This window comes from Stenella coeruleoalba (genome assembly GCF_951394435.1).
Source record: "Stenella coeruleoalba genome assembly, chromosome: 2".
Taxonomy (NCBI): domain Eukaryota; kingdom Metazoa; phylum Chordata; class Mammalia; order Artiodactyla; family Delphinidae; genus Stenella; species Stenella coeruleoalba.
In genome coordinates, this window is record NC_137147.1 from 91715805 (window position 1) to 91729619 (window position 13815).

A 13815-nucleotide genomic window follows, 5' to 3' on the forward strand; every position below is an offset into this window, starting at 1 on the left:
AACTGCTTCAGAGTCAGAGATTTGTTTCTACAAAGTAGGTACCCAGTTGTAGGTCTGAGCATAAACCATGTTCATAGCTCCCTCTCATGACCATTGAATGAATACTATACAAGCCTCCTTTATTCTCGCTGTTGTATTCAACTAACAGCTCACTGGTTAAGTTTTAATTGCTTCCAATGAGGTCAGCAAAGGTATTTATCGAAAAGCCCTGAATAAAAGGCTCCACACACACACACACAAGCTCACACGCGCTCACATACACAGAGAAAATCCTCTTGCCTGTTGATTTATGGAAACAATTATGATTCTGCTGGAGAATTTCTCAGCTGAGAAATAGTTTGTAGCTACAGTAGAGAGGCTCAAGTTGCACAGGGCAGACAACAGACATGGAATTCTTGTGTATCCAGCTGTTATCAACAGAACAAGTAAGTGACTGTTATTTGTCTTTAAAAATAATGCTGAATATTTGTTAGTAGTTTATCTCTTTTTCTGGTTTTAGTACTGAGGGGAAAAGTAAAGTTACCAGATTTTTGAGCTGTGAGATTATCTATAGTAATTCTGCTGTAGAACTTACATAAAGATAAGGTTGAAATTCTCCAGAGCAATCCTGACATTTAACTTGAGAAATGTGGGCAGCTCAGGAGAAAATAACTGACAAAACACAAACGTAAAAGAATATAATAAAGAAACCTAGGGAAAAGCATTTATATTTTGTTAATAGTAATTTTAGAACTTAATTTAAATCAACAGCTGTAATTGCAGGATATTTCTTACCAAGTACGAACTGGAATGAATGGTACAATCATATTCTGATTTGTCTCTACTAATGCATAACTTTTGTAAATCTACATACAGAGTGGTAAAGACATTGACATCCTCTGTGAAAGCTGTTTTAAATGTACCTTCACAGTATGAATTACACAGTATGTTATAATAGTATTTACACACTGAAATTTATACATATAATTTTTCATCTTCCTCTCTCTCCTCCCTCCCCATTCTTAATCTCTCATTGCAAACAGAAGTCAAGTAGCAAACAGCAACGCAGCAACTGAGCTTATTACAACCTGTTTTTATAAGGATATACTGACAGAGAGTTATTTAAGGAGGAATTCTATATTGTTATCAGGAACTAAAAGGATAAGGCTAACCACTGGGAGAGTGCAACTATTCTTTCTTAAATCAATCTACAGTTCACAGATAGGACGAGGTCAATGACCTAGGAACAACAATCAACTCAAGATTTAATTTTCATTATGTTATTCATGAACACCCGGGGCACTATACTATAATGCACAAATGGATACTGACATGGATCCTGCCAAGTTTGCTCTACAGATCATGCTTCCACATTATCTGTCTAGTGGGCACTATATCTTTAGCTTGCAATGACATGACTCCAGAGCAAATGGCTACAAATGTGAACTGTTCCAGCCCTGAGCGACATACAAGAAGTTATGATTACATGGAAGGAGGGGATATAAGAGTGAGAAGACTCTTCTGTCGAACACAGTGGTATCTGAGGATTGATAAACGAGGCAAAGTCAAAGGGACCCAAGAGATGAAGAATAATTACAGTAAGTAATGTTTTTTATTTACAGCACAGCTTATGAACCTTAATCTGTGAAAGGATCAATTTTCAAGTGACATGTTTTCTCCGTTTCCTTTTTTTTGAAAAAAAAATTAAATATAACTTTCTATTGGCTCTAAATCGGGATAGTTAAACTATGTTCCTAAAACTATCTCCTGGAGTAGGGCAAATCTACTAATACTATAGTTGGAGCTGATCACTCAAGCCGATTTGAAAATATATTCTCCATGTCCTAAGCTCAAAATGCTCATATGTTAAGCAAAATGTAAATGCTATTATTCATACTGAAATGTGATTTATTGTCTTCTAGCAAAAGGCATTAGGAACTCTAATAGAGTACTCAGTAAATGCTCACCAAAAATGACTTACCATTAGTTTGAGGAACAGATAATTTTTAAAAATAATTTGATTTCCCTTGAAAAAATATTTCCATGGTGTGAAATACTGAAAATATGCATTCAGTGACTTGTGCAATTGTGTATAGTTTTAAAACAGAAGGGAATCTGTGGTATCCTCATCTGTTCATAACATAAAGAACTTGTATTTGATTGCTTAATCATTTACCTAGGCACAAAAATAGGTTCCTTCTAACATTTTCTTTATCTAAATATTCTGTGCCATAATAGTTCCATGGTACCTTAAGAGAAATGTGAATGTGAAGGAGGAAATAAAAGTGAGTTGGAAGAGATGTTAATTCCATGATTTAAATGTAAATAATTACATTTTCCTCAAGAATCAGTTATTCTTTTCATGTTGATATGTCAGGGTTGGATTTATCATTTAGCAGCTATGATTAATAACCAATTTCAAAAGTATTAAGTTTTATGGGGTAAAATATCAATATATACCTGAACATATACATTAAGAATTTAAAATCCCTGAGTGGAAGGAAATTTTGTTTGTATTACTAGTACTTGAACAATGTTATTATCATATCATTTTATAATATTATGCATGTCAAAGTCAATTGAAAAAGAATGCACGGGGTGATGGTGTAAACATTTGCCTAGCACAGTGCTAGGATTATAGTGAATATTTAAAACTTTCGCTGCTTGTTTAATAAATGGCTTTTAGGCTTCCAAACCAATGAACCAATATGGGAATATGGGGAATTACGTTTCCAATATGAAAATGAGAGAATCCACTTTTTAGACTATAACTGATATAGAATGTTAAGGCCATTTAAATGGATTGCTAACAGTATGGTTTTATTATTACCTCTATTAATAATGTTAATGTGCTAGTTCTAGAATATTGTTCTGATTATACTGAAGTTTAGGTAAGGAAATAACTACTTGGAGGAAAGTTTTGTGGATAGCTACTTCTCTGTGAGCAACAGAATTTGGCTGACATCAATAAATAAATTTATTTATAAGTTATTGAGATTTATAATGGATAACAGAACTTGGTGGAGAAAACAGAGCCCAGGTGGAAATTATGACAGATAGGTCCAATCCCCGCCTATGAATGACTTTGGAACAATTTCTTACTTTTTCCAATTCTCATTTTTTTATCTACAGATGATCTCCAATATACCTTCTAGTTCTTACAGTCTATTTTATCCTAAACCTCAGAATATATAACATAAATGTGAACAATCTAAGTACTCATGTAATTACCGTAAACATTGAATGAGATGAAAGTGAATGTTATCTCAAAGATAAGTTAAGCCGTCAGAACTAATTTCAAATTGTAATAATAAGGTTACTGAACCTAAACACTACAGAATTCTTCCATATGCTAATTCCTTTTGAATGCTTTTACCAAGTAATGAAAAAGTGAAAAATTAGATGTAAAATCCAGTGAAAGTGAATAATATTCATAATTATTTGGGATCAATTAGAATATCTATGATTGGAATGCATTCAGACATATACGTTTTATTTTATATTAAAATTTCTTGAAACCACGAAACTCAGGTATTTTAAAACATACACAAAATGCTGAAGTTTTTTATAGTTTGAAACACAATTTAGCACTGACCTTGAGTAACCATAAAGCCAATTTGGTAGACAATTTCTATTCTAACTCTAATTCTACAGTAAAAAAAGAAAGGAAGAAAAAGGGAGGAAGGAAAGAAGGAAGGAGAGAAGGAAGGAAGGAAGGAAGGAAGGAAGGTCATTTTATATCATTATAAATTAGAATGTCACAATACCGATATACTAAAAGACATGATATAAAATATATAAATAATCTTCACTTCTATAAGCTTTTCCATAGACTGTATACTTAGTCTATATACTTTCTTGATATGATAAATTCTCCTGGAAAGGGAAACTTACATTGGGATCATTTCAGTAACTCCAAAATTGTTGTCAAGTTGTGCTGCTATCCTATTGAAGAAGCCTGTCAGGCTTCTCCATAAACAGGGGCTAATCACTGTTGTCTATAGGAAATCCTAAGGCACTCCATTGAAAAATATATGGAGTATAACACAGAACAGAATTCTGATAGTCATTTCCTATTATTCAATTTTAAAATTGAATGCCTCATACATAAAACATGCAAATTGTCACATGTGACGCTGAAGCTACTGTATCCAGGTACAAAGAAATCCAGGTACGAAGGAAGTGCTCAACAGTATTTTAAAAAGTCAAAGAAAACAAAAATATTGAAATTATAAAACTTGTAGATTGTTTACATTCCTCAATCCTTAATTGAATTAATGAACAAATGAACAAAAGATGTTTCCTTCCTATTTTCATTAAGATGAGAAAGTAAAAGGTAATTGGATTGTCTACTACACTGAAACTCAGCAGAGGTCAGAAAGTGGTAAAGGTTAAGATTAAACTTTGAATTTCATTTTCAATGTTCTGATGCCTTAAATTCGTTCACTGGTTGTTAAACATCCTTCTTTGGAGGCCTTTTAAGATGGTATAGATTTAAATGTCTTAGATGATAAAATTTGCATGAAAAGTTAGATACCAGCTACCTGAAACAGTTTTTCTCTGGGTTACCATACGAAAGCCCCCAGTCCATTCTCATGGCTTTGCTTTGAATGAAAAGGAAAGTGACCTGAAGATGTTAATGGACCTTGAAGGACTGCTTACTTTACCAGCAGAAGCACTGCTCCCTCATAGGAATGTGGCTTATAAGATATTGCTAAGATAATGGACTGGAGTAGGTAGGTGAGGTGAAAAACCTGGGTGTATAATTCTCCTTCCAGAAGGTGTTGGGCTGGGGCAGGCGAATGGAGGGCCTAGAGGAAGAGAACAGGAGTGATAAGGAGGTGGATATGACGGCTCATGTCTCACATCTTTAGGGAATTAAAAAATTACTTGAGCTACCTTGGGTTGTAAGGGTCTCACTTCAGTCCTAAGTATAGTGTTGTCTTGTGAAATATTTTAAATCTAGATAAGAATGAGTCAATGTCAGAAAAAATGCACCAAGTAACCCAACAGAAACAAGACTTGTATTAGTAGCCATATAAGCAAGACCTGACTATGTAAAAGTAGGAATTCATAAGAGGCCAAGAGACGCTGAACTGCATTTCTGACTCTGGAGGGGAGAAAAGCTATCACTGGAGAACGGGTCCTGAGACCGCACGCTATTCTTACTCCGGAGGCAAGAAAGCCTCTCTTCTCAACTTGTTCTCTGGTGGCACCACATTTAGCCTTTTAGCAGGTTTCTAAGCGATGAAACTGGAACTTAATCTGAACTAGTAAAAAGAATAATAAAAGCATAAAATTCCCCTTCAAAATGAAATAAATATCCACATTCTCTGCAGAGGAGAACATTAATAATATCACGAAAGGACTGGCAATGGATGGTCAATACTTCCACTGCCGTTGTCAGAGTTTCCCCTTGGGGACTAAGGCCAGAGGGTGAATTTAGATAATTGGACCAGGCAACCCATCAGCAGACAGAGGCAATCACTCCTCACCTGATACAAATAACACTGCTGTTTAAGCTGGAAGTTGAGGTGGTGAGTGAGAGACAGCAGCAGTGCACTGGGCAACCAACAACTGCCCTGAGAGACAGATGTGGACTCTGAAAACTCAGTCCCTCAGGATGATTTTCTTGCTTTCGGCATCCAATTACTAAAATGTTTTTTGGTTTCCATTCCTTTTGAGAGGAAATCCTTAATTGCCATAAGCCATTGATTCAAGAAAAAGTATGCCTCACTTGTTATTATCAAGCACTGTAAGTTCCATAGCAAGAAAAGGGTTAGCCATTCTGAAAACTGGCCAATGATTTGGCAATATTGTCTTTTGGATTGTTAGGCTGTGACTGGATATGGCCTAACAATTGGCAAAAAGCAAATAAACACACTGCTGTTGGATCTGATTTGGCCACAAAATCTTCAGTGACTCAACTGTCAACAATTCTTTGGATAAGCTCCTGCTCAACAAGAATCTCTCCTAGTAGCTAACAAATACGCATATCACCTCTAAATACAAAGACAGCAAACTTGCTTATTCTCCAAAGAGTTCTTAGCAAGTTATCAAAAAAAGAACAATAATTCACACCGTCAAAATAAAAAATAAGAAAATCATGACAACCACATCTCTAAAAACAATAGACAAAGAGGAACATATCTATGTAACTGAACCAAAATCGTAGAATTACTGACAAAATGGAATCCTGTAGAACTGGTGACCTTACTCTCTTCTTTAAGTTGTCAAGGCTGTAAATTATGGAAGATTTGGAAATAGCTAGATTTGGAAATATTAACTATTCTTTGAAAACTTTAATGTTAAGAATAATTTTTCATTTTATGGTCTTCCTCTTTCTTTAGGCTAACACCAGTGCCTGGCACTTATTAAGTGCTAGTAACAACTTATTGCCACAGGTGCATCTCTTATTTATTTTGTTAATTGTCATCTGAACTGGCCATCGCTTTCATTTCTATATTAATCCAGAGCATCTGATCATGTATTTAACCTTGTGACTTAGTTGTATTACAACTCTTCAGCCTATAGTTTTAGCGCTTTCAGAGACCCAAGTGAATTGAAGAGGATGCAAGAAGCCAGCTTTTAGATATATGGAAGGGGTTCCTTTTCTAGACTTTTCTATTTCTCAGCCTTGGCTAAATATTGTAATCAGCTGCGAAACTTTAAAAAATACTGATACCAGGTTCCACCCACAAAGATTCTCATTAAATGTATTTGGGGGGCAGCCTGGGCATCAGGAATTTTAAAAGCTCCCCAGATAATTCTGACATGGCTGGCTCCAAAGCTGAGCCTGAGGGGATCACATTAGATTACTGGGGAAACCGCAGATCAGTTTAATCAGAATCTTGCGAAGGCAGGAAGGACCCAGGCATCAGTGTTTGTTTAAAGCTCTCCAGTGAGTCTAACGGCAGCTAAGGCTGAAAACCACTACTTAATGAGACAAGGCTTCTAATTCAGCAGGATTCCCTCGGGTGTCCTGGGAATGTTTTGGAACCTTTAGAGGGCTCCTGAGTTAACCTCTACCCCGGGGGATTTTGAAATGGGCTTATCAGGAATGAATCTCTGAATTATGCATCAAGGAAATTCTTCTGGGTCCATGCGACCTTTCTGACAAATCTTAGTGGCTCCAACATTTGGTGAACTGGCTTGGAAATGCACGTGATGACAGCTCTGCAGCTACTATTTAAGAAGGCATCTTCCGTGAATGAGTTCATTGCTGGGAAAAAATAGGTCTGGTGCCACAGTTTCAAAATGACAGGCAGGTCTGATTCTCTCCTGACACTGTCAAGTGGTGCTGCAGCAGGGAACCTGGAGAACAGGCATCAATACCAGCTTACAAGGCACTTAAATGAGCCATTTATGATTATGAACCCAGATGCCCCCAAATTAGAGTTTCACCTCCTATGACCACCTCACGAAAGCAGTGATTTAAAGAGACAAACTCCAGTCTAGAAAATCCAACAGGGAAGAAACCCTAAGCCTAGAGGGTCTATCCAGATTAGTGAAAGGCTATGAACCTAGCAGTTTGTTCCCTTTGTAAATTGGGGATTAAGGCAAAGCTTTCTTTCTTTTCTAACAATTCCAGCTTTCTTCGTCTGTATCAAAGAATTTATGGTAGCAGAGTAACTTCTTTTTCATCACTACTGGAATACAATATTTTTCTATGTTTTAATTTCACATATGGCACATAGAAGAAGAGGCAGGAATTGTGTATATCTAAGGAATACTGAGAAAAATTAATATTAAATGAAAAGAGCTTCCATGTGAATTCCTCCTTTTCCTAAACCATATCCAATCTTTCTTTAAAAAATTTATTGAGGTATGATTGACATATAAAAAGCTGTACTTATTTAATGTATACAACTTGATCAATTCAGAGATAAGAATACATCACTATATTCTATGCCATAAACGTACCCATCACTTCCAAAATTTCCTCCTGTGCTTTTTTATTAATTATTATTATTATTATTTGTGATAAAAGTACTTAACATAAGGCCTATCGTCTTAGAAAATATTTAAGTATACAATATTGCAAACTATGGACACTACACTGTACAGTATATCTCTTGGATTTATTCACCTTGCAAAACTGAAACTTAGTACCCTTTGACTAATATCTCCTTGTTTCCCCCACCCTCCAGCCCCTAGCAACCATTATTCTACTCTGCTTCCATAAGAGAGAAGTAATTTTTATTATATTTTAACATCTTTAAAACTAATATTTTAGATTCTTCCTGTAAGTTGTATCAGGTAGTATTTGCCTTTCTGTATCTAGCCTATTTCACTTAACATAATGTCCTCCTGGTTCATATTCATCTTTCTGCAAGCAAAATAGGTTGGAAAATAAAATTGTCTGCCTTTCACATGGTTCTGAAAACCACATTAAAGAAACACTGAACATTTGACTGTTTCTTGACCAAGATTCGCATCTGTATTTGAGATATCTGCACCTGACTTAGAGAAGCCATACCAAATTTACTAACAAAGAAAATGTCATTAAAGTTATTCAGCTAGTTGGGTTTGTGTAGTAATATATAAAGACAAAGGGATTAGGGTGGGGAAGGAGAGAGGAGAATTATCCAATATCCATGTCCAAGTAGAACTTGTCTTTTAGGCAGACAACATCCTTCTCAGAGAAAAAAAGTTTAATGTATATTGGGGAGAATTGTCTCTAGAGATTCTTCAGTTGTTCCAGTCAACTTTCCTGCAGAAGAATGTAATCACTTCTACTGGTGTGGCCACAAGTACTTGATAGGGCCATTGGCTAGTGTCCTAAGAATAAAAAGGAAGAAAATATCTTTTGTCTGTGAACAGGAGAAAAAAGGTGAGAGAGGAAAGGAAAAAAGGACCTTATATAAAAATTAATGAATTTTGTATTTTAAGTTTAGGGAGGACTTAAATACAAAAGATTCTCATAAAATACAGCTCTACTAAATTTTTTAAAAAACTGAAGTAGTTGATGTACAATATTCCACTAACTTTTTGATGCCCTTACGGAATAAAGGAAATTGAATGCAATGGATTGACAATATAGTAGAGGAAGGATTTCTGAGACGGAAACAAACAAAAACAAAATAGTGTACAGAGGGGTTGAAATGATAATAGATTATTGCATATGTTACTCATATAGGAGGTTTGAAAATTTGTGCTTTTAGCTATGATAATCTTTGCTTATTTATCCAGACTATTCTGAAACTGAGTTTATTTTTCTGATTAATACGAGAAAGGAGAAATGAGGCATATTTCAACATCCTTAAATAGCATATTTATCATGTTCCATTAAAAGCTACTGTAATATTTTCCATTTCATCTGCCTATTTGAACTTCACATGTAGTTGTAGATAATGCTGAGAAAATGATTTGAGATCAAATTCAGAATCACCTCAGCCTGCCTCAGATTTTTCTTACAGCAGCAATTACAAACTTTGTTTCTTAGAACACTAGTGTCCTTTGAGATATTAATGGTGTTTCCTGCAGCACAGTTTCCGTGGCTCATTGGAAAATATTAGGTTAAATAAAGCTGAACAAGTTTTTTTCAGAGCAGAAAATTCTCCAAGCCTATACTACACTAGTATGAATTGCAAAACTCTAGGAGAAGACTATATATGGTTTCCCAAACTTATCTGACAGCAGAGTATACCCTCCACTCCCACTACCCTCCCTACTCTCATCCCTGATTTGGGTAAAACATTTAAATTTCTAAATGGAAACTAGGGAGCTATTGCCTAGGGAATCTATCTTTGGTGTAGTGAAGAACAAAAACCAAGCTTCCACTCCGTTTTTGGTCCAAATAAAAAGGCTATAAAAATGGACTTGAACCAATGTTTTAAGAGTGACCTTGAACCAAAAATGTGTGCCAAAGTCAGGAGCCTGCATATAATTTTGGACTATTAGGGTAGTATTTTGGGTATAAATGCTGTACTGAAATCCAGAGATTTGCAGTGAGATTTAAGCCTAGTCTGAAGCTCCTTCTGACTTCTGAGAAGCTTTAAAGAACACTTCTCCTAATCTGAAATGATGCCCAACAGCTATCATTTGAGCAATCTAGAAACTGACAAAAACATTTCCCATGCAGTAATCTAAAAATGTTTTAGCATTCCAACATGATTGAAGAATTCATATCTTATATACCTAAAATCAATAAACTTTGTTTTACTTTCCAAAAAAGCAGTTTGAGTAAAAATTGAAGTTATTTCAATTATACCAATAAAGAACACGTTTCATTTACTGGCCAAAAACTATTTAGAAATTTGAAATTTAACCTAAACAGAAGGGAGGACTGCAAATTTAATAAATTAATTTCATACCCTTTGAAAAAGTCACTTATTTGAGATTTTAAATAGAACTAACTGCTTTTCTAGTCATATACAACACATTTGCTTGTCTTATGGTCTTTTCTGTTTGCATTTGGCAATGCCACTAGAATGTCATTTCTGGAAAGATAAGTATCATGTCTTACTCTCCCTTTTGTCTCCCAATGGCAGATAGCTCAATGCAAAGGGTGGAAGAAGGGAAGACAAACTGACAATCACTCATATTTCTCTGTTAACTTTTTATACATTTAGAATTAACTATAGGTAAGAAATAGATCAGTAAATTATCATGAAAATGTAATGTGGACAAGAATGAAAAATCTTGCTAAAATAAAACAGAAGTACACTTCACTTTTTAAAATTCTCTATTATTAAGAAAATGTTGGTCTCCAGAACCTCTTTGACTTAATGTTTTTCCAGGTAATTTTAAGGGAGGAGTGGCAAGGTTTTATTGTAGAGGTCAATAATCTAAGCAGGCACAGGTACCACTGGTGACACTGAAAGGGTGATTGGCAGGGCATGGTGAAGACCAATCCTGGAAAAGCAGTAGTCTTCCTCAGCACTCATTCTTATTTTCACCTGACTGTCAACTAATCCCTACATGTGAAAAACTATATGCAGAAAAAAATTTGTAGTTTATATTGGTTTAAGGAATATCTGCACTAAAAGGATACACAGAGGGGAAAAGTCTTTAAAAATTAAATGAGCTATACTGGTGAACACAAGCAGTGGGCTGATAATATTTATGTAGAGATCTGCCTACTTTCTAGCAGCACTTATAAAACTGATCTTGGGCAAGGTTGAAGAGAGGAGAGGACATGTGTATAGGAAGAGAGAGCTGGGGAGAAGTACAAAGTTGGTGAATGTACTCTCAATTTGTTTTAGTGCCAGTAGCCTGATCCTCAGGTAGTCTTTTGGTGATTTATGATGTCTCTAACTGTATTTCTGATCACAGACCTGGTTAGTGGGGTTCATATTGAGGCAGCTCTCATGGGAGCTCACCGTAGGCAGTGAAAAGTTTCCTTCCTTGCTTGCTTGAATGATGAAGACATCACACAAAACAAGACTGGTGATTTCTTTATTCATTCTTTGTTAATTCGACAAACAGTCATTGATACCTTCCCTATGCCAGATCAAGGCTACCGTAATTAAAAGTCCATAGTCCATGTATTTAGAGAATTAACAGATTAGCTGGGGGTGGAGGGTGAACTACAAGTCAGAGGGGGAAAGTTTAGAGCACATTCGGGTGTTGCCTAACTCAACTTGAGGAGGTGGGCGTGGAGGTCTTTTCTGGGAGAAAATGACCTGAAGGATGAGCAGGATGAAAGAGAGAAGACGAATGTATTACTTTCAGGGGAAATATTTTTTCTACATGTTTGGTAGTAAGAAAGTATTGCAAGGTTGGGAAACGGAAAGTGATTTAATACCTTTCCAGTTATCAATGTTAAGCTCACTAAGGTAAACCTTTTTTTTTCTATTAAAAAATATGAGAACATTCGCCCTTTATCAATTTTCTGACTTTGTCTAATTGCTCTGCTTACTAAAAATGTCTATTTCCTTTAAAGGAAAAGTATTTTTAAAGGCATAATTTAAGTTCTGCTAATTGGAATAATATTGTTTTTCTGGATAACTGAATATTTTTCTCCTTTTAATGTAATTTGAATCTTTGATCATCATTGTAATATGCTTAAGCGAGCTGTTCAGTAATGATCATGGTAGCTTATGATTATGGAGGATTTTCTTCCCCACAGCAGTTTCTAAATAGTAAGAGAAACAATGGTTTTGAAGCTTCTTCTTAGCCTTTAAAGACAAAATTATGAAAGTTATCTGCCACATTCTTTAAGATAAGACAACTTTTCTTACTATTAGAGTTGCATCACCTGCTTCAGCTATTTAACCAGGACACTCGGTAGTCAAGCAGCTGTGCAGATTTACTCCCTCTAAATCCTGAAGTAGGCAATGAGGTGAGGTGAGGTTTTCCCACTTAGATAAATCTACTGATGTATCCCTGTTTCTGAGAAATTGTGTTCAACTCCCTTCCTGTGCAAATAATACATTATAAAATAATGTTGTATGTTTAATAGACATAGAGAGGTGCTCTCAACTCTGAGAAGATTCTGCCCTAATTTGGTCTTCAAATTTTCTCTTAATTGGCTTGAAGTTGATCAGATATTGAATAAAAATTCATCCCAAAGAAGACGAGCATAGATAAATCTATATCATGGTTGTTAAGTTTGTACTTGGACCTAAAATCTGTCATGTTTTAAGGTACTATTTAATATTTTATCGGGTGTTCACATTAATATTACTATTAAAATTACTGCACTGTGTAGAAATAAATTTTGTTTGTTACTGTCGTCATAAATCTTCTAATTCAGTCTACACAAAATTGCACAATGTACAACTGGGAACATGTTTATTGAGTGACTAAATATAAGCAGATTACTAAAATGATGTTAATTCTTTAAAAATACACATGCCAGTATTGAAATTGGTGCAGAACACTGTATTCCATTCTAATTAATCCTCAAAATACCTCTTTGTTGTAAGATTGCAATCACGCTATTAGTCCACTTTACAAGAGGAAAGAAAAAACCCTCAGGAATTGGCCAGCTTGATAAGTTTGCTAGTATACAAATTCTAGTTTTAAAATTATACATAGGCTACCATAATGAGATATCACCTCACAGCTCTCAGAATGGCTATCATCAAAAGGACCATAAATAACAAATGCTGGAGAGGATGTAGAGAAAGGGAGCCCGGTACACCATTGGTGGGAGTGTAAATTGGTGCAGCCACTGTGGAGAGTCCTCAAAAAATCTAAAAATAAAACTATCATATAAGCCAGCAATTCCACTCCTGGGTATATATCCAAAGAAAATAAAAACATTAATTCAAAAAGACACTGCACCCCAATGTTCATAGCAGCATTATTTACAATAGCCAAGATACAAAAGCAATTTAAGTGCCTGTCAACACATGAATGAATGAATGAATGAATGAATGAAGAAGATGGAATACTACCCAGCCATGAAAAAGCACATTTTTTTTGCCATTTCCAACAATATGGATGGACCTGGAGGGTATTATTCTTAGTTAAATAAGTCAGACAGAGAAAGATAAATACTGTAGGTTATCAATCATATGTGGAATCCAAAAAATAAAACAAATGTGAATATAACAAAAAAGGAACAGACTCACAGATACAGAGAACAAACTAGTGGTTACCAGTAGGAAGAGAGAAGGAGGAGGGGCAAGCCATGGATAGGAGATTTAGAGGTACAAACTACTATGTGTAAAATAAATAAGCTACAAAGATACATTGTACAGCACAGGGAATATAGCCAATATTGTATAATAACTCTAAATGGAGTATAATCTATAAAAATTTTGAATCACTGTGTTGTATACCTGAAGCTAATATAATATTGTAAATCAACTGTACCTCAATAAAAAATACAGAGGCTGGTTTTGCCTCCTATTTAGGTGTTGTTCCTTTTAATTAAGAAAGATT

The 13815-nt window shown here is 35.2% G+C and overlaps 2 protein-coding genes across 4 annotated transcripts in view; one reads left to right on the top strand and one right to left on the bottom strand.

The window, feature by feature from the left end:
• Nucleotides 1-13815, bottom strand: part of FAM227B (family with sequence similarity 227 member B) — a 279841-nt gene that overhangs the window by 113035 nt on the left and 152991 nt on the right. The window lies entirely within an intron of this gene.
• Nucleotides 251-13815, top strand: part of FGF7 (fibroblast growth factor 7) — a 62753-nt gene continuing 49188 nt past the window's right edge. Inside the window, exons 1-2 of the mRNA XM_079914522.1 lie at nucleotides 251-425; nucleotides 1023-1577. Coding sequence (XP_079770648.1) covers nucleotides 1292-1577 — 286 coding nt within the window. The 5' untranslated portion in view covers nucleotides 251-425; nucleotides 1023-1291. The remainder of the gene's footprint in view (nucleotides 426-1022; nucleotides 1578-13815) is intronic.